This window comes from Alligator mississippiensis, chromosome 3, assembly GCF_030867095.1.
Source record: "Alligator mississippiensis isolate rAllMis1 chromosome 3, rAllMis1, whole genome shotgun sequence".
Lineage (NCBI taxonomy): Eukaryota > Metazoa > Chordata > Crocodylia > Alligatoridae > Alligator > Alligator mississippiensis.
This window is the reverse complement of record NC_081826.1, coordinates 205,642,425-205,663,827: the sequence shown is the minus strand read 5'-3', so window position 1 is coordinate 205,663,827 and position 21,403 is coordinate 205,642,425. Positions and strand designations below refer to the sequence as shown.

Here is a 21,403-nt window from a genome sequence, read left to right as displayed (position 1 = left end):
ATGAAGCTGTTGCATCAAAATCGGATACAGGTACTTGTACCTGAATAAATGGGACCATATCAATTAATCTGATGGAAGTGCAATTTCTAGGTACTCTGACACCACAGTGATGACTGCAGGATATATTGCATATTAATATAAGACAACATCAGATAAAATTGCATACCTATCAATTCCATTAATAATCTGTTTCTGCTTCTACAAAAGTAAAAACAAATCACTGACTGCTGGAAGAACAGGATCAGTCCTTCCAATGCAAGTTAGTAACAGTATATATAATAAAAAATTTGCATTTTCCCCATTCTAAACATGTGTTATAATAATCAAACCACTTTTAAAGACAGTCTGTTTTATTAACACTAAATTAAGCATAAAGACTTGCAAGAGCTAACACTGAATTTGGCAATAAGGTAATTGTTTAGCAGTCTTGGCTTAAGTATAAAATCTCTAGCAATACTCTTTATTTATATCACTACATGTATAAAAGTTAAAACTGTGAAGTGGGAAACTCTGAGACATCTTAAAGCCCGGTTAAAAATAGTTCATTCAAAATCAAATTTTGTTCTTCAACATTAAATGGAGTTGGTTAGTCTGCATGTAAACACCTGTTCTTTGCCACAGAGAATCTAAACTACTATATGCAATAGCCCCAACAGTTAATGGAGATCACCTTTAACCAGATGGCTGAGGCCTGTTCTTTTGAAGCAAAATAATCTTTTTTCAACCCCTGTAGCCTTGAGGTTCCAAATAACAACACACACCACTCAAGACAGCACTTGTTATGCAAGGTTTAAAGTTCTTTAGACAGGAAGGGAAGTATTAGTATCTCCATTTACTAACAGGGAAATTGAAGCACAGAAGTGAAGCCTGACTGGTTAGTGCTCAAGCTGGAAGCAGGATCAGTTTTCTGATTCCCAGTCCTCTGAAATGGTATTATGTAAAGCACAATAGAAGCCTTACATAGTTTCATAGTTGGTAGGGTCGGAAGGGATCTGAGCAGATCATCAAGTCCGACCCGCTGCCATGAGCAGGAAAGAATGCTGGGGTCAAACATGGCTATAGGATGTGTTATATTATTTATTCACTTTCATTTACATAAGCAATCAAAGGTTGTCAGGGAAAAGAGATTTTACCCAACCACTGATGCAAGAACATCTTGAAATCAAGTTGTATTCTTTTTGCTTTCATGATCTACAGAGGCAATACTGCTGTCAACAATAGAAAAAGCTGTTCTCTCAGTTCATGCAGATGAGACTTAGAAGAATCAGGAGGAAAAAGATCATTATGATAAATACATACACACACACACAAAATGTGTGTGTGTGTGTGTGTACACTGGGGTGGGCAAAATATGGCCCACGGGCCAGATCCGGCCCATGAGGCCATTCTATCCAGCCTGTGGGGCCCCTAAAAAATTTAGAAAATTAATATTTGTCTGCCCTTGGTTCCTGTCAAAAATGACAGGAACCAGGGGCAGTAGGACTCAGGGGAAGCCCGGCGGGCTCCTGCAACAGCAGGGCCCCCCAGCCTTGCCACCCCAGCCGGAAGCCCCAGCAGGGGCTTCTGGCCTGGGACCATGTGGCTCCCTGGCTACACTGGTGCGGGAAACTCAGGTAAGGGGTTGAGGGGTGGGGGGCGAGGGGGAGGCAGGGAAGGAGCTTGGGGAAAAGCGGTCCTCACCCGCCTCATGGCTGGCACTCCCTGCTGCAGCCACTCACAGCCTGCGCAGGGCTGTCCTGAGCAGGCACAGGTCACCCCACATGGGCTGCGAGTGGCTGCAGCATGGGGCACCAGCCACAGGGCTGGGGAGGACCACTTTTCCCCCGCGCTCAGCACCAGCTCGTTACCTGCCATGGAGCAGGGGGTCGGGGCTGCATGCTGCCCCCTGCCTATACCGCGGGGCTGGAGGCACTGGGAGTGAGCGGGAGCATGAGGCCCACACCGGTGTCCCAGGGCCAGCACTGGCAGGGCAGGGGGGCAGGAGCACAGGGGTCCCAGATAGCAGAGGCTCCATGGAGCCGGGCCAGCTCCCCCCTCTCCCTGCTGGTGCAGCCCAGCCTGGCTCCACAGACCCCTGCCAGCCTGCACCCCACTCTGGGCCCCACTGACGCTGGCCCTGGGACATTGGTCCCAAGACATTGGGACACTGGTCCCAAGATGGTGACCAGGGGGCGGGGCACCTGTCAAGGGGCAGAGCTACCCATGCAGCCCTTGACAGCTTGCCAAAACTGGGTAAGCGGCCCTCTGCCGGAAATAATTGCCCGCCCCTAAATTATACACGCATAAGTATGTGTGTGTGTGTGTGTGCGTATGTATATGTGTGTGTTTATGTATACACACGTGTGTGTGTGTGTGTATGTGTGTATGTGTATTTTAAGGGTAAGACTCAATCTGGCCAATGTACCACTTTAACTCATCTGGTTTACAAATACATTGTAAAAGCATGTACCTCTCTGAAAAAATCCGAGGCCCACTGCTCCTCCCATGCTAGACAACCTTAGGGTTGCCCAAAGGTTATAGAAATAGAAGATGAGCTAGAAAGCAAAGGAATGAGAATGACTGCTTACTGCTGATGCTGGAGGCCACGGGCAGCTTGAAAACTGTCCAGAGAAAGAAAGAGCAAACATATTCCATACATTTCCTCTGGATTAGGAGCCTAGCACCTAAGCAATGCAGAAAGGGATGAGTATGTTTGCAGGGAGTGGAAACATGGAAAGAGATGTAGAAAATATACAATGGCTGTGATGAGGAAGACAGATGCACCGATGTATGGTGAGAGATGGCTTTAAGAAAAATGGACTTGGTGGGAAGGAAACCATCCAGGTAAGAAAAAATGAATTATGGAGTTACCAGAAGTCCATGAAAACACAAAACTAAAATGAGAACAAAAGAAAGAAATGGAAAAGGCAGGAAACACATGTACAATTACTATACGTGGAAGTTTTTATAAACACTAGCCTTTTATTACATTGCCTTCAGAAAAAGGGAGGTTGTTAGGAAAGGATAGAGATCTGCTGATCTCCTAAGTGGAAAAGTAAGAAATCAGGTGCAGACTGGGATGCATGCCAGGCAATTTTGAACTTTCCAGGGCCAGTACTATTACTGTAAAGTGCTTTAGAAACAATTTTTAATTACAATAACAAGTGCTCAGCACCTTTCAAGAGTATCAGCACTCATGAAAGAAACTTATTCTTCTGTGAACTGTCATGGATTATTTAATTTGCCAGTTATGACCATGTGTTACATTGAAAAGGTGGTGCCACCACAGCTCTCCACTGCATCCTGGAAGATGCAAGCATTTTCAAATACTGCCATTTTGAAATCTTTTTCTTTCCTGCACATAACAACATTTCCAAGACTAGTGATTTAAATGGTCAAAAGAGAAAATAAGAGGAAGTTATATATTTTTAAAAAAATGGGAAACATAAACCGGCAAATACCTGAGAGAGAATCAGTTGTCCATGAAACTTTTGGACAAATTTTCTTAAAAATGTAAAATATGTAGCCTCTCCTATTCTTCTTGCTAAAGATCGCAGAAGAAAATAGCCCTGAAACAAATCATGCCAAAGACAACAATTAAACAGGTATTTAATGAAGTGTTTCTAACACTGATGGCAGCTTTGACTAGAAGTCAGTTAAGCACTCTCACCTTCAAATAATGAACCTGCATGAAGATTTTTTCTGCTTTAAGACCATGTTTGATAATAGATGCTCCAGACTCGCTCGTTTCTCCTGTGTTCTCTTTTTTGGGCCTAAAAAAAAAGTTGGATAAGTGAATAAATAACTGCTTCATCACAAACTTTCAAAACATGACAGTAACTTTGGTATCTTCAAGCCCTCCTCCATAGTGCATTAATCTGTGCTACTTGGTCTGAGTTGGCATTTAAATGTAATTATTACAAAAAGAAGAAGTAAAAAGTAATCTGCATCACTGTAATGCAATTTTGTGTGTGGCTGCACAAACAGCTGAGACTACACAGAAAGTCAGTGCTAAGCTGGTGTAACAGTACTCACTCTTCCCTCCCAGACATGACATCATGTTGCTTGGCATTCCATTAAGACATACTACATGGACAGCAGTGTCATTTTACAAATAAAGGGAGGAAAAAAGGAGATATTTGAGAAGTGGGGAAGAGGGAAAAAAGAATACTGAACTCATTACACCCAGCTACATAGTTTCACTTCTCATACCTGAGCACTGGCTTAACAGCTCACAAGACAACACCTGCAAGAATGAATAGCCTCTTTCATCTACACATAACATACTGCAGACAGTATAAACTTTCATTTTGTCTTTTCTTTGATTTGTCATTGTGTGCGCATGTTTAAAGACAAGCAACCAAAATTCTGAAAGAGAGAGCCTGCCACACACAGCCTTGGGGTTTCTCATCTAGACAGACAGCAATACCCAGAACAAATTTAAATTTTAGAACTGGATCTTCAACTTGTGAAGCTCAATAGGCAAGTCAGAAATCTACATGTGTGTTATAAGTACTTAAGAGCCCTATAAGTTTAACCATAGAGGGAAAATTAAGAAGAAATTATTCAAAAAAGGTTTCTCTCCTCTGCAAGTGGTGTCTCCTATATCAGACACACAGAACTGAAGAGCCCACTAATTCTCACTCCTCTCAGAACCTCTTTCCAGATGGTATCAAGCTAAGTCACCAGGTGGCTGAAAAGTACAGGACGCCCTTAGAAGTCTACCTACATACCTGTGAAATAAAACTCTTAGATTCTAAATGTGTATTTACTACTTCTGAAAAGTGCCAAACTAGCAGTTCTGGAGAGTACTTTTTCCCCCTGCTACAGTATAGCAACAGCAGAGGCAGCAGCAAGATTAGCCACTTCATATCTTACTATCCACAGGTCTCTGAATGATCAACACTTGGGATCAAATGTCAATACCCGTATAAACCTAGGATTCCGTGTTACAGAAGACTTTTCCTCCCTTGCACTTATATAATAGTTTGTTATTGCAGGTTTGCCCAAGAGTGCTGAGTGTGTGTGTGTGTGTGTCACATTCACATCATTAGAAAACAAACATGCAATTTGAAATTAAATGAGAGAAAGGAAGTATATGCATTGTTTATTTTGTAATGACCTTGATAGAATCCCTTCAGCGTGCTGTATTATGCTTTTAGAATGAAAGCCCCACTTTAAACAATAAGAAGAGAAGAAAAGGAAAAGAAAAAATATATAACTTGGGATCCATTTCTTCAAGACATTATCTGTAGTATGGATAACTAGGTGACTAGGGCCTTGTACAGACATTCAGTTTCTCCTGGGACAGTGGCTGCTCTCCCAGAAGAAACCAAGGGTGTACAGATGTTCAAGTATTTTCAAGGAGAGTTTCTCCTCAGGGAGTGAAGGTCTGGACATGCTGTGGCTTCTCTCAGAAGAGAACATAGTCCTCCAGCATTCCCCCTCTCTCCCTGCCCCCAAAAAGACAGTCTGCAGCTCACTGTACTCTACTGCTCCAGCAGAGAGGAACACACCCCCTTCACAATCTCTGCATTGTACTGCACAGAAACGCAGGCTGACCACGGGCAGTCAGCATCAGCCAAGCAGGCCTGCTCTATGCATTGCAGCCATCTGTCACCAGGCAAAATAAGGGAGCCTACCGATCACATTGAGATGTGTGCACAGGGTCCCCCCTGGCTATATAGTGTCAGCACACCAAGCTCTCCACTCTACAGGGCCTCTGCATGCAAATGTCTGTACATATGGTACTGTGTAAATTTCTCTACCAGAAGAACAGATCTGGAAAATTCTCCTAGAATGTGTATATACAGCCTGGGTGCCTGAGCTTTATGCCCACAAGATCAGGATCTTTTGAAGGGTTTTCAGTAGGAAAACACACATGCGTTCTACCTCCTCATGCTCCTGCACAAGGACATAAAGATCAGAGCAATCAAAACCATCCCTCAGTGCCATCATGTTTCAGCAGGCTGCATGTTGAAGACTCTAAAAAATTGGAATGAAGTGCAGGTTGTCATATGCACAGTAATAAAATATCCCAAAGAATCAGAGGTATCGCCACTAAAAGACTATGAGATACCCCAAAGGACTCTTCTATCTGAATACAGCTCCTAAAATATCCAGAGTACATAATTTCTTTTTACTCAGTGCAGCATGGTGTTCAGGAAGAAAACAGTAAGACATGTACCTAATCGTACTCCAAGACAACTGTAGGGATGAATTTAGGGCAAGGTCTCAAAACTGTCTCTGAAACACCATATAAGGAGGTTCAGATATAAGGACTTGGAGTTAATTCACTGAACTGCCTATCTAAAGGCAAGCCAGAAGGAAAGACAATCTTGAAGACAGGATGATACAGGAAGCATTCTAAAAGCAACTAAAAGAAAAGCACCACGACACTTGGAAGGGATGCAACTGGCATCTCATTCAGAAGCAGGCTCTCTTGCCAGGGAGTAAATATGTAATAGTTCTTTGAGAAATGTCTATACTGTCCGGTGTAAGAAGATTAACTATGATTATAAGACAGATGATTTCAGAGTTGGCAGTCAAAAACTGCGATGCCACAGCTACATCAGCATAATGACACGCTCCCTCAGTAGAGCGCAGCACTACAGTTACGCAGCAGCATAAAATAACCATGCACCATGCAGACTGTGCAGTGCAGGCTGTTACTGTGTCATTATTTAGTACTTTCACTTTTGGAAGTACTAAATGACAACGCAGTAACAATGGCATAGTAGGAGCACGTGTAGATGTGCCTAAAATGTTTTAAATTAGGGGTGCACTGGGTAGTCATGTTGGTTTGATATAAGAAGACATAAAAAAAACTAGAACTCTTGGTTCCAAAATTATACCGTTTATTAGACCAAGTGGGAAATGCCAAGAAAACTGTCCTTTTTTGGAAATTCGGAAATTTCAGAAGGTGTTGAATTTTAGCTGATTTTGGATTGTAATCTTCATTGCAGAAAAACAAGAAAGATTTTTGACCTCCTTGCCTACCATCTGACACATCCAGGGAAGGAATTCTACCTGATCTACACATGAAAGAGCTACTCAGCACAGCTCACAAAGACACTCTCATGGACCCAGAGGGACAGTCTTCCAACTTCAGCTCCCTCTGTGCAAAAATGAAGTTTATTTCCTACCAATGGGGACTTCTCACCATCTTGTACCATCTATACTTTTCCCAGAGCCTAATGTAGGGATTTTGATCCCGAAAGCTTGCAAAAAGGACAATTTTCTTGCGATTTCCCAGTTGGTCTAATAAAAGGTATCATTTGGGAACCAAGAGATCTGGGTTTTTTTATGTTAAATTAAGGATGCATTGATAAAGATTTTCTTGACCAATACCTATAGCCAATTTTTAACTAACCATATCAGCCGATGCCGATCTGATAACCCATTTGCTCCGGTTAAATCAGTAGGGCAGGGAGCAGAACAGAGCCATTAGTGCCTTGACCAGGGTGCATGCGGGTGGAGGAGTGGCCCCCAGGCATGGGGGGACATGTACCTCCCCAGATTTGTGCATAAAGCAAATGAAGGCTGCTCACAGTGGACTCCAGGCTCTCTGCTCTGCTGCCTTTCCCTTGGGAGCCCTGCGCCGGTGACACACTCCCTGCCCCCCCTGGCAGCAGTCAGGGCAGTGAGTTGTGCCTCCCAATGCCAAGTGGGCAGGGGACACATGGCCGGTGCATGGCGCCTGAGGCAAAGGCAACAGGGTGGAGAGCCCCAAGCATACAGTGGGCAGCCTGCTTCTGCCCTCACTCCACTCCACTCCGCTCCACTTAAAAGGCTCAGGGCTTTCCGCTCTGCTGCCTTTGCCCTCGGAGCCCTACGCTGGCCACATGCCCCCTGCCTGCCCAGCAGTGGGAGGCACAACTCACTGCGCCCACTGCTGCTGGGTGGGCAGGAGGTGCAGAGCTGGCACAGGGCTCCCAGGGAAAATGTAGCAGAGCAGAGAATCCCAAGCCCACAGGAAGCAGCTTGCATCCACCCCGTGCACAAATCTGGGGCGGGGCACATGCCTCCCTCACAGGATATATGCACTGGCAAGAAGCCGCCGCTCCCCGCCCCCCTGACCCCCCCCCAATCCCTCTGGACAAGCTACCCATGGCTCTGTCCCACTCTGCGCTCTGGCCCCAGGGTCCCATGCACTGCCCTGGCTGGGCAGCACCCCCAGACCCTGCCCCACTCCCTCCCTCATCATGGGGGCCTCAATCTGCCCCCCCACCACAGTCCTTCACCCCCCATGCCCCTTCCTCTCCATAGACTTACCTGCAGGGAGCTGCTCTCTACACCGCCCAGCTGTGTTCCTGGCCACATGCATGCATGCACATAAACACGGAACCCCCTGTGTCTCGCTCTCATCAGCCCCAAGCAGGACTCCTTGAAAGCTAGAATGCTGCTCACCTGCAAGGGGAAACCTGCCATTTCCTGAGGGAATTCAGATGTCCAGGGGCTCTGGCCCCATGGGGGAGTAGGAACTCAGGTGTCCAGGGCCCTGGCCAAAAGGCATAATTATGGGTAAACATTATTGGCTACAACAGCCAAAAAAAGCCAATAGTTGATAAATGTAAATTTCCCTTTTATTGGTGCCAATCCGACAGGCTACCAATATATTAGTGCCTCTATTATTATATACCTCTATTTTAAATCCAACATGCAGTCAAGATTCTTCAATATTAGAGTCCCTAGATTGTATTGGGCAGTCTGTATCTGGATCTGTGATATCAGATCCAGGCACTCTGAAAACTGGCTGAGGGGTTGAATAGTTATCTACAAAACGTATTAAATAGACTGGTTCAATAAAACTGAGTGTGGCTCTCCTGATCCCTGACCCACTGATTACTACCCCATGGTACTAATTCATGTGGGCACCAATGATGCGGCCAGGAGAAGCCCAGATCATCTGATAAAAGACTACCAAGCTCTGGGGGGCAAGCTGAAAGAGATGGGCACAGTGAGCGGACATGGACAATGCCATGAGACTTGCATCAGAGAGGTCAACTTGTGCCTTCCGGAATGGTGTCTCGAGGTGAGCTTCGGTTTCTTGGACCATGACCCATACTTCAAGATGGGACTTCAAGAAAGGGATTTGGTGGTAGGGGTCTGCTACAGACCCCCACACCAAGGGGAAGAAATAGATGCGGGGCTCCTGAGGCAACTCTCGGAGACCATAAAAGCTAAAGAGGCGGTAGTCATGGGGGACCTAAACTACCCAGACATCTGCTGGGAGACGCAGACAGCAAGGTCCCATCACTCACGCAGGTTTCTAACCTGTGTACAGGACCTCCACCTGACACAGGAGGTGCATGGTCCCACTAGGGGGAATGCCATACTGGATCTGGTATTGGCAACAGGAGATGACATGATAGGGGACCTCCAGATCGGTAGCCATTTGGGAGACAGTGATCACCTTATAATAGAATTCAACATAAGACGGCGAGTGGGTAAGGTAACTAGTAGGGTGAAAGTGCTAGACTTTAGGAAAGCTGATCTCAATACACTCAGGCGATTAGTCAAGGAAGCACTGCAGAGTAGGAGTTTTGATGGGATGGGAGCCCAAGAAGGGTGGCTGTGCCTAAAGGAAACGATCCTTCGGGCACAAAGCAAGACGATCCCCAAGCGAGACAAAAGAGGGAAAGGGGCCAGGAGGCTTCCATGGCTGACCAGAGAAATCCAGGGCAGCCTAAGGGCCAAAAGGGGAGCACATAAAAAGTGGAAACAGGGTGAGATCACTAAAGATGAATATACCTCCTCTGCTCGTGCTTGTAGGGAGGCAGTTAGGCGGGCCAAAGCTACCATGGAGCTGAGGATGGCAACCCAAGTAAAGGACAACAAGAAATTGTTTTTTAGATATATTGGGACTAAAAGGAAGGCCCAGGGAGGAATAGGACCACTGCTAAATGGGCAGAAACAATTGGTGACAGACAGGGGGGACAAGGCTGAACTCCTCAACGAGTTCTTTGCCTCAGTGTTCCTAAGTGAGGGGCACGACAAGTCTCTCACTGGGGTTGTAGAGAGGCAGCAGCAAGGCGCCAGACTTCCATACGTAGATCCTGAGGTGGTGCAGAGTCACTTGGAAGAACTGGATGCCTTTAAGTTGGCAGGCCCGGATGAGCTCCATCTGAGGGTGCTGAAGGCACTGGCCGACATCATTGCAGAGCCACTGGCGGGAATATTCGAACGCTCGTGGCGCACGGGCCAAGTCCCAGAAGACTGGAAAAGGGCTAACGTGGTCCCCATTTTCAAGAAGGGGAGGAAGGAGGACCCGGGCAACTATAGGCTGGTCAGTCTCACCTCCATCCTTGGTAAAGTCTTTGAAAAAATTATCAAGGCTCACATTTGTGAGAGCCCAGCAGGGCAAATTATGCTGAGGGGAAACCAGCATGGGTTTGTGGCGGGCAGATCGTGCCTGACCAACCTAGTCTCTTTCTATGACCAGGTTACGAAACGCCTGGACACAGGAGGAGGGGTGGATGTCGTATACTTAGACTTCAGGAAGGCCTTCGATACGGTATCCCACCCCATACTGGTGAACAAGTTAAGAGGCTGTGATGTGGATGACTGCACAGTCCGGTGGGTGGCGAATTGGCTAGAGGGTCGCACCCAAAGAGTCGTGGTAGATGGGTCGGTCTCGACCTGGAAGGGTGTGGGCAGTGGGGTCCCGCAGGGTTCGGTCCTTGGACCGATACTCTTTAATGTCTACATCAGCGACTTGGACGAGGGAGTCAAATGTACTCTGTCCAAGTTTGCAGATGACACAAAGCTATGGGGAGAAGTGGACACGCCGGAGGGCAGGGAACAGCTGCAGGCAGACCTGGATAGGTTGCACAAGTGGGCAGAAAACAACAGGATGCAGTTCAACAAGGAGAAATGCAAAGTGCTGCACCTAGGGAGGAATAATGTCCAGCACACCTACAGCCTAGGGAATGACCTGCTGGGTGGCACAGAGGTGGAAAGGGATCTTGGAGTCCTAGCGGACTCCAAGATGAACATGAGCCGGCAGTGTGACGAAGCCATCAGAAAAGCCAATGGCACTTTATCGTGCATCAGCAGATGCATGACGAATAGGTCCAAGGAGGTGATACTTCCCCTCTATAGGGCGCTGGTCAGACCGCAGTTGGAGTACTGCGTGCAATTCTGGGCGCCACACTTCAAGAAGGATGCGGATAACCTGGAGAGGGTCCAGAGAAGGGCAACTCGTATGGTCAAGGGCCTGCAGACCAAGACCTACGAGGAGAGACTAGAGAAACTGGACCTTTTCAGCCTCCGCAAGAGAAGGTTGAGAGGCGACCTTGTGGCTGCCTATAAGTTCATCACGAGGGCACAGAAGGGAATTGGTGAGGATTTATTCACCAAGGCGCCCCTGGGGGTTACAAGAAACAATGGCCACAAGCTAGCAGAGAGCAGATTTAGATTGGACATTAGGAAGACCTTCTTCACAGTTTGAGTGGCCAAGGTCTGGAACGGGCTCCCAAGGGAGGTGGTGCTCTCCCCTACCCTGGGGGTCTTCAAGAGGAGGTTAGATGAGTATCTAGCTGGGGTCATCTAGACCCAGCACTCTTTCCTGCTTATGCAGGGGGTCGGACTTGATGATCTATTGAGGTCCCTTCCGACCCTAACATCTATGAATCTATGAATAAGATGAGAAACATGCTCGGGTGGGATGGGCTTCACCTCTCCCCCAAAGGTAAACGTGTGTTCTCTTTCAGGTTGGCTGATCTCCTCAGGCAGGCTTTAAACTAGGCTCGTTGGGGGAAGGGAAGGATGGGGTCGGAGGGAGCTTTGGAACACCAAACCAAGTGTCGCCCACAAGAACAGTTCAGCCAAGCACAAGAAATACCCAGGTAAGAGACCCAGTCCTGGGATTAGGGGGGGCGGTGCATACACCTTCAGGAGGCCTTAAATGCCTATACACTAATGCTCGTAGTATGGGGAACAAGCAGGAGGAATTTGCCCTCCTGCTAGCTAACACAAACCCAGACATAGTGGAGCTCACTGACTCGTGGTGGGATCCAACGCACGACTGAGTGGTGAACATCAAGGGCTATAGGCAGTACAGGAGGGATAGAACAGGGAGGAAAGGCGGGGGTGTGGTGCTCTATGTCAAAGAACAATTCACATCCTCAATGAGCAGCACTGGGTCAGAGGAGGGGCAGACTGAAGTGCTCTGGGTCAGAATACAAGGAGGTCGGGGGAAAAGGGACTTAACGGTGGGGGTCTACTACAGACCACCCAACCAGGGAGAAGAGCTAGACCAGGAATTCTCAGGTCAGCTCGCGGAGGCAGTTAAGTCAAAGGATGCGGTCATCATGGGTGACCTAAATTATCCAGACATTTGCTGGGAAGAGTAGTCAGCCAGGTCTGACCGCTCGTGTAGGTTCCTAGCCGTATTACAGGACCTCCGTCTAACCCAGGAGGTCTACAGTCCCACCAGGGGAAATGCCCTGTTAGACCTGGTCCTGGCCACAAGCAACGACCTGGTGAGGAGACTGCAGGTGCTCGATCACCTAGGCGATAGCGATCATCGCCTATTGGAATTCACCATCCAGCACAGGGTGGCAAAGGCCTGCAGCAAGACAGCAGCCCTGGACTTCAGGAAGGCGGATTTCATTGAGCTAAGGAGACTAGTCAGGGAGGCACTGAGGTCCCGGAGGGGAGGGGAGTTGGGAGTCCAAGAAGAGTCTTCGTTCCTGAAGGAAACAATCCTCCAAGCCCAAAGGGTGGCAATCCCCACACAGATCAAAGGGGACAAGAGTGCTCAAAAGCCCCCATGGCTCACCAAAAGCATCCAGGAACGTCTCAAAGCTAAGAAGGAGGCGTACACCCAACGGAAGGGAGGGGCCATCACCAGGGAGGACTATACCTCTGTTGCTTGGGATTGTAGGGGGGCTGTTAGGAAGGCCAAGGTGGAGATGGAACTGGGACTAGCAACAAGGATCAAGGATAACAAGAAATCCTTTTTTAAATACATAGCGGGCAAAAAGAAGGTTCCAGGTAACATGGGGCCTCTGCAGGGCACGCTTGGAAAACTGGTGGTCTCACCAGACAACAAAGCTAGCCTATTTAACAGTTTCTTTGCCTCCATTTCTCTGAGCAGGGACCAGGTCATCCCCCCCACCGGGATCCCTGATGTTCCCAGGGGAGGCACAGCCAGGCCCACGGTAAGAGAGGACCTAGTCAGGGAACTTCTGGTGGGACTGGACATGTTTAAATCAGCAGGTCCTGATGATCTCCACCCCAGAGTGTCGAGGGAATTAGCAGTGGTCATTGCGGGACCCCGGCACAGCTTTATGAGCACTCGCGGTGCTCTGGCAAGGTGCCAGAGGGCTGGAAAAGGGCCAATGTGGTCCCCATTTTCAAAAAAAGGAGGAAGGAGGACCCAGGAAATTATAGGCCTGTTAGTCTTACCTCGGTTCTGGGGAAGCTCTTTGAGAAAATTATCCAGGTGTACATCTGCGAGGGGCAAGCAGGGGAGTGTATGCTTAGGGGCAACCAACATAGGTTCATTAGAGGCAGGTCCTATTAGACCAACCTAGTTGCCTTCTATGACCAAGTCACAAAATCCTTGAAAGCAGGTGTTGCGGAGGATGTAGTCTTTCTGGACTTTAGGAAGGCCTTCAACACTGTCTCTCACCCCATTCTCATTAAAAAATTAGGAGATTGTGGTGTCGATGCCTGCACAGTCAGATGGGTCGCCAGTTGGCTAGAGGGTCACACCCAGAGACTGGTGGTGGACAGGTCATTTTTGACCTGGAGGGACGTGGGCAGTGGGGTCCCCCAGGGCTCGGTTCTTGGGCCCGCACTGTTCAACATCTTCATCAGTGACTTGGACGAGGGGGTGAAAAGCACCTTTTCAAATTCGCAGATGACACTAAGATGTGAGGAGAAGTGGGCATGCAAGAAGGGAGGAACAGGCTGCAATTGGATCTGGACAGGTTACAGGGGTGGGCGGATGAGAATAAGATGGGATTCAATACTGACAAGTGCAGGGTACTGCGCCTAGGGAGAAAGAACCAGCAGCACACCTACAGGCTGGGGAACTCCCTTCTTGTCAGCACAGAGACAGAAAAGGATCTTGGAGTCATTATAGACTCCAAGATGAACATGGGCCATCAACGTGGGGACGCAGTCAGGAAGGCTAACCGCACCTTGTCATGCATCCACAGATGCATCACGAGCAGGTCCAAGGAGGTGATCCTCCCCCTCTGTGCGACACTGGTCAGGCCACAGCTGGAGTACTGCATCCAGTTCTGGCCGCTGCACTTCAGAAGGGATGTGGACAACATTGAGAGGGTCCAGAGGAGGGCCACTCGCATGATCAGGGGGCAGCAGGGTAGGCCCTATGAGGAGAAGCTACGAGACCTGAACCTGTTCAGCCTCCACAAGAGAAGGTTGAGAGGGGATCTGGTGGCCATCTATAAACTGGCCAAGGGAGACCAGCAGGCAATGGGAGAGGCCCTGTTCCCCCGAGCACTACTGGGAGTAACAAGGAATAACGGCCATAAGTTGATGGAGAGTAGATTCAGGCTAGATATCAGGAGGTGCTACTTCACTGTCAGGGTGGCTAAGATCTGGAATCAACTTCCGAGGGAAGTGGTGCTTGCTCCTACCCTGGGGGGTCTTTAAAAGAAGACTAAATAGACACCTTGCCACGGTCATTTGACCCCAGCATTCTTTCCTGCCCAGGGCAGGGGGTCGGACTTGATGATCTGCTTAGGTCCCTTCTAACCCTACCAACTATGAAACTATATCAAAAAGTTTTATTAGGTGGAAAACCTTGATAATCAGACATGTAGAGTTATAAAGAGGTAGAAGAAGAAAAGCTTTCTTTTTAAAATGTCTAAATTAAGTTTTAACTTTTTTTGTTGGATCTAAATGTCTCCATCACCACAGAGACAACTAATAAGCCAGGATTAGAGTAAGCATAAACATGTTTAAACTTCTTCTTTAGGACTTGGTATTGTTTTTCAAACCTTTTCACTGGAGCATAAATAGCAGGTGTCTGCCACAGGGCTGCTGAAAATTCTCTCTCTCATATTTTAAGTGAAAAATTCTAGGTGGATTTGATGAAATCCAGGTATCAAGCAGTCTATGGGACTTCTCTGTATCACAGAAGTCTTAATGTTCAGTGTCTGTTATCTTCATTAACAGCATTTGAAAAACTTCAAAATCACTTGGTGCTATGGGTGCCTGAGTTAATACATCATCTGGCAGCTAAAAAAGAAAAATCTGCAGGAGGAAAGGAAGGTTAGTGCTTGCTAAGTCTCAAATTTGATGATGCCTGTAGCTGGTGGCCTAGTTAGAGATGCTTATGGAGAATGTGATCTCCAATTCCCACAATGAAAAGGAGATCAAGCCTGAGCTGGTAGACCCCAATAGCATGCATAGTACATAGGGTACACAATGCTGACCCATTCATTGCCAGCCACAGCAATGTAGTGGATACTGAAAAAAGAGGCTCCAAATTTTCTGACCGAGTCACCTGATAATTCAAATAAACTAGGTATATACTTGTAAGGAGTTAGAAAATATGAACTGGTGACAAAGAAATGGGATATACTTCCTGAAGGGTCACTTCCAAGATACCAGCATCTGTTCCAGTGCTAGCAACAATCTTGGTACCAGTTTCATCCCTCAGATAGTTGTAGAATCTTCCAATAGCATTTTTTCTGATATCGTGAGTAACTCTACTGACAGTTGATGCTGGTGCCTATACAGTTATCAGCATCACTGGAATGATTTCCAGGGCATGCTTTACCAGTACTGTAAGTATAGCCGGTTCCATTTTGCTTGCCCATTCTATATGTTTCTGGATGTTCTTGGTGTCTGTTTGAGCACACTGAGCAGTGCCTGAAAGTTTAATTTCTATGCTGAAAAATGTCATCTATCAATATTGGGATTCAATGATAAGGATGTTACTGCCAGCTCTTTTTTCAGCATCAAGGGATTGCCAGTACCAGTTTTTGGAGCTGTGTGCCTATTGTAAAGGATATTCATAGACATTTATTTCTTAGGTATCTGACAGGTCTTAGGAACTAATTTCTTAAAAAGTCCTAAGTGATATCTATGGACTGCTTTAATAAACAGGGTTTATGATAGGCATCCCACTACTTATGTACTCTTTGTGAAAAGGAGTGACAATATTGTGTACCAGTCTAGTATACAGCCAGATACAGTAGGTCGCATGAGTCTGCAGGAAGCATCTGACTACTGCATGATGGATAGGGCTTAAATCCCAAAGAATCAAAGACCAGAAACCATCAGGTTTGGTGTCCACCATCAGGAGAAACTGCAGGGAAGTGGATTACTAGTCCAATAGGAAAAATTATCAAATGTTAAAGAGTAGTAGGGTGATCGGGCCAAGTTCTGTCACGCTGCCATGGAGGGAATAATTGGGTGGCTTCTTCATCTTTCATATCTTTACATGGCTATTTCAAGAATCAAATTGCACATTCACAAACCCAACAGACAATGTTATTCAGAAGAATCTCCTTTCCTGTATATGAGGCAAAAGAGTACTTACATTGACACATACCTAAAGAAGAGAGAGAAATTAGCGAATAAGCAAAGTAAAGAACTAAATCAAGCCATAAAGTGGGCACATCTACACATGCAAATAATCTGGGAGCCATTTAACTTGAGAGCAAACTCTCACAGGCATGTGTTTAAATGTGCAGGGATGCAGGAGCAGATTTGCTGTTCCTAGCAGCAGATTGCTTCCATTCCCTGAGGCCCTACAACGGGTCCCTGCAGGCACCAGGGGGAGCTCTAGGCTCCCTCTAGGAGCTAGACCATGAACCAGGAGACAGCTGTCTCCTGGCAGGCCCCGGGAGCTGCCTGCTGGTGGGGTGGGCTCCAACACTGAAGCCTGGGCTGGGACAATGTCTCCCAGCCCCCGCAGCAGGTAGCTCCCAGCCCCCGCTCTGCGATCACAGGGCCCAGGCTGGGAGAACCTTATCTCCCAATCACAGTCCCGCAGTCACGGTGCCCAGGCAGGAAGATTTTCTCTCCCAGTGCCAGCTCCAAGTTCGCATGGTTCGTGCCGGGAGATCCTTCCCAGAAGAACCTCCCAGTGCCAACCCAGCAACCACTGAGCTGGCTCTGGGAGAGAAGGATCTCCCAGCCTGGCCCTGTGACTAGGGCTATGTTAGGCTTTGGACAGAGCTTCGGATCCGGAGAAGCTTCAGACGCTTTGGGGTCCAAAGCGGCATGTCCAGGTCGAAGCGCTGGCCTCATTAGGCTTCCCGAAGCAGTTTTGGAGCTTCCGAAGAGCTTTGGAGCTGCCTCGGAAATCCAGCCATAGGGTATAATGGGGAAACAATAAAATATCTATAACTTTGTTGCTTTTTGTCCGATTTGGATGAAATTTTCAGGGGTGGTAGACTCTGCAGAGAGGATGAAGCATGCCAAGTTTCAAGAAGATTGGTGTAGGTGTTTCGGGGGAACAGCACCTCAAGCTGTGGACAAGCAAAACTCGTGCCATGGGTGCTTGGGGGACTGTCTGCCTTGGAGCGGGGAGGGGAGACACTACTGCAGGCCTGGCTGCTAAGCAGCTGTGTTACCAATCAATCAATCATGATTCACTCAGGGACAAGGGACTCAGGGACCAGCTCAATACACAGGACCTAGCTACTACATAATGACTTAACGAGCATTAATTAGCACCTACAAAACCAGGCTAACCAGAGGAAAGAATCAATACACACTATCAACTGCCCCAAGACAGAGACAGTCTTGGCACAAGTTTTGCCTGTCAGCAGTAAGGGGTGCAGGACCCCAGAACCCCCCTGTACCAATCTCCTCGACAGCTAGCAGGCGTCATGGCCACAGCACGGGCCACCATCCCTGCAGCTGTCACCCCGCTGCGCCTTAACACATGCAGTGTCACCCATGGCATGAGTTTTGCTTGTCCGCAGCTTGGGGTGCAGTTCCCCCCAAGCCCCTGCATCAATCTTCTTGAAACTTGGCAGGCTTTGTGGCCTCAGTAAGAACTACCACCCCTGCAGTTTTGACCTCCCTTTGTTGTAACACAGCCATGACATGAGTTTGGTTTTCAAGAATTTGGGGTACAGTTCCCCCAAGCCCCTGCACCGATCTTCTTGAAACTTGGCAGGTTTCATGCTCTCAGCAGAGGCTACAATCCCTGCATGTTTCATCCAAATTGGACAAAAAACAACAAAGTTATAAATATTTCACTGATTTCCCCATTGTACCCTATGGCTGGATCTCCGAGGCGGCTCCGAAGCTTCAGAGCCGCTTCGGCCAGATCGAGGCGGAAACCCAGTCCGGAGCTCCAGATCAGATCACAGCCATCCGAACGGGCCAGATCTGAAGCTGGATCGGATTGCTTCCGACTTGCACAGGCCTACCTGCAACTGCAGCACTCAGGCTGGGAGATAAGGATCTCCCAGTGCCAGCCTCACAATCGTGTAGATGCCAGTCAGGCATCTACATGTGCGCTACTATGTGGTAACTACTCACAAGTAAATTTGCTACTTGCAAGTAGCAAATTTACTCACAATTAGAGTCAATTACTGTGCAATAAGCATCTGCATGTGCAGTTGCAGTAATTAGCTCTACCGCGCAGTAAAACGTTTTGTGTAGATGTGTCCAATAAGCAGTAGAAAACCTTTATATCCTGTTGCACTCAGTAGAATGTTCTTCTTGAGATTAGTGAAAATGAGCCACAGAAATCAGAAGCAAATGATTGCCAAACAGTGATCTGGCTTTAGGTAGCCTACTGTGAGACTCGTATTAGCAGCATAGTCTGAGAGAAGAAATAATCACTGTTACTTTTAATTTTCAAAGAAAAATCCCTATTCAAAAGGCAAGCACCACAGAAAAGGAGCAGAGCATGGGACATCTAGAGGGGGAGATGGAAAAGCATCAGTGTTGATTTCAAGACAAATAAACCCTACTTCATTGTCAAACTGGAAAGGGCATTTCAGCTATACAAAATATTGTATTTTGTTATGCCACACACACAGAGGCTTTAAAAAGTAACAATGGTTTAATTAATGAAAAAAAGGAATACACAATTCCTTAACATTGAAACAAAGGAAAGCAAATGTCTAGATAAGCCCTCTATCACAAGAATCCATGTTCCTAAGCTAAAAATATTTTATTTAAAAAACACCCCAAACAACAGCAACTGTCAATCAGCGATTGTGTTGCTAGCAGCAGTATGGTGGCTAGTGATAAGGCTTTCTTTTGTATTTGTACCTATCATCAGACTACACGCTTGCAAATGTGTAACCTGTCTAGCCCAGCTTACAAGTTGGATATACAAGTCATCAATAAACATTAATTAAAGTGGCTATTGAAAAGACTACAGTTATGCAGAGCAGGTTACACAGCCTGAAGCATAATACTGTCCGAGGCAATAAGAGTGTGTTAGAAGGAACTTCTGGATAACTTGCTTCTTTTGAACTACATTATACCAAAAGGGAAAGCTATTAGGCAACAATGGAAAAGTCTGGAGTTTACCACATGCTAAAGTATAGTCAAAAAAAAAGAAAAGAGAAGACCAAGGGGGATTAGATAACACAGTCTTCCTAAACATAAAAAGTGCTCTCAAAGACAATGAACAATTGTTTTCCATAGCCACTGGGGTAAGAGGAAGAAGAAATTAGCTTAATTTGCAACCAAAAAAGATTTAGGCTAGATATTGAGGAAAAAAACAATCTTTTGAGGTGGAGAAACACTGGAACAATCTACCTACGGAAAACTGAAATCTTCTTTATTGGCAAGTTTTAGAAAGGGTTAAGACAAAAATCTCCCAAAAATGGGCTAGCATACTTGCCTTCGTGCTGGGGGTTGGACTAGAGCAGTGGTTTTCAACCTTTTTTCATTTGTGGATTCCTAAAAAAAAGTTGAATGGAGGTGCAAATTCCCTTTGGAAATTTCAAATGGATGTGCAGGCCCCTTTGAATTGTAAGTGTGGGTATTCACAGGCCCCTTTGAATTGTAAGTGTGGGTATTTGCATACTTTTGATTGATTGTAGTTGTATTTTGCGGACCTCCTGGGGTCCACGGACCACAGGTTGAAAATCACTGGACTAGATTTCTTGAGATCCCTTCCGGCCTGGTAGAAACGATTCTATAATTTGGATATAAATCAGAAGCAAATCTATTTTCGTGGCCATGGGGTGGGGTGCCACACACTGTACATTGTAGGGAGATTACACAGTCACTCCAGTTATCTCAAGGTAAAAGAATATGGCAGACCCCCAAGAAACCAGTCAGAACAGCCCAGATTGTTGAGTCATTGTTAGTGAAGCAACATGAAGTAATTCCTTGTTTGAGGTATTTCCTTGGTTACAATTGGAGGTGAGAAGAAGCCTCAATTTAGGTAACTGGAATACACACAACAAAAAACCTTTGTAAATAGCATCATTTACTGCTAAATAGAGAACAGGTCTGTATATTTTTAAAGCATTTCCTTTGAGTTTATGAACTTCATTCAGCCTGCCTCCCCTCTATGCTTATCTTCAGCCACAGAACAAAGTAACTGTTGTGGCTCAAACAGCAAACTTTATTCAGGAAATGGCCTCTTGCTATTTCCCTCAACAGAAGCACTTTTAAAATGTGTAAAGACATGTTATATCAGACTAAGCCCTATATTTTTGAAGATTTTTAGAGTAAAATCACATTAGACAGAAGATGAGTAACCTAGTTCAATTTAATTTGCGTATATTTCCCTACTGAAAGAAATAAGGAAATGTGATATATTTAATCAGATGATTTGGATGCATTTCCTTTGAAGGGGGAGGATGGATGGAGCAGCAAAATAGGAATGAGAGAGAACGAGCAAAGGAAAACATTATACCATCATATTTTTACCTTAATACTTGCAGCTCTTCTTCAGAGTTCCGCACTTCATCTCTGAGCCGTCGCCAGCGGAGCAAAGCTTTCAGTTCCTGCTGCTCTCTTGCTTCATCACATGGCAGCTGCTTAGTATACAAAAGCACAGTTCATTGTTGTTTGTTGTTCTCAATGGTAAATAATTTCCTGATGTAAAAACTTGTTTTGTTTCCCTTTAACATGCAAAAGGAACAGAGAATGGTACAAACATCCACACCCTGGTTGGAAATCCATAGCTACTGTACAAAGAGTTAATAGCAGTACAGAGGAAATAGGAGCCTCACTGGGTGCATCAAATCAATAGTCAGTTAAATATTTCTGCCTGAGGAAGGAGATAGGCATGTTGTTTTCCCCTCGGTGACTGGGAATAAAAGAAACGAACATACAATCCAGATACCTGGCATATCAATTCTGGCTGCATCTTTGCTCTTCCCAGCCTTGAAAGCAGAAAGCTGTTCTGTGTCCTGATTTCACCCCTCTTTCCTAGTATCTCTGCCATGCTGGTGAAAGCTCTCTGTTGTATCTTCCCCTTTCCCCACCTCCCCCACAACCAAAG

General features: G+C 46.4%; 1 protein-coding gene across 10 annotated transcripts in view; it reads right to left on the bottom strand.

Annotated features, from left to right (window-relative positions):
- Positions 1–21,403, bottom strand: part of AOPEP (aminopeptidase O (putative)) — a 313,993-nt gene that overhangs the window by 148,190 nt on the left and 144,400 nt on the right. For 7 of the 10 annotated variants that reach the window (XR_009460997.1, XM_019478015.2, XM_019478016.1 and 4 more), the window contains 3 exons: positions 20,827–20,936; positions 3,650–3,752; positions 3,441–3,548 (listed from right to left, as the gene is read on the bottom strand). Coding sequence is in view for 9 of the 10 variants with exons in the window: in XM_019478015.2 (XP_019333560.1) it covers positions 3,441–3,548; positions 3,650–3,752; positions 20,827–20,936 (321 nt within the window). In the remaining variant the exon portion in view is untranslated. The remainder of the gene's footprint in view (positions 1–3,440; positions 3,549–3,649; positions 3,753–20,826; positions 20,937–21,403) is intronic. The other 3 variants (XM_059724839.1, XM_019478017.2, XM_059724836.1) reach the window with 2 other exon arrangements.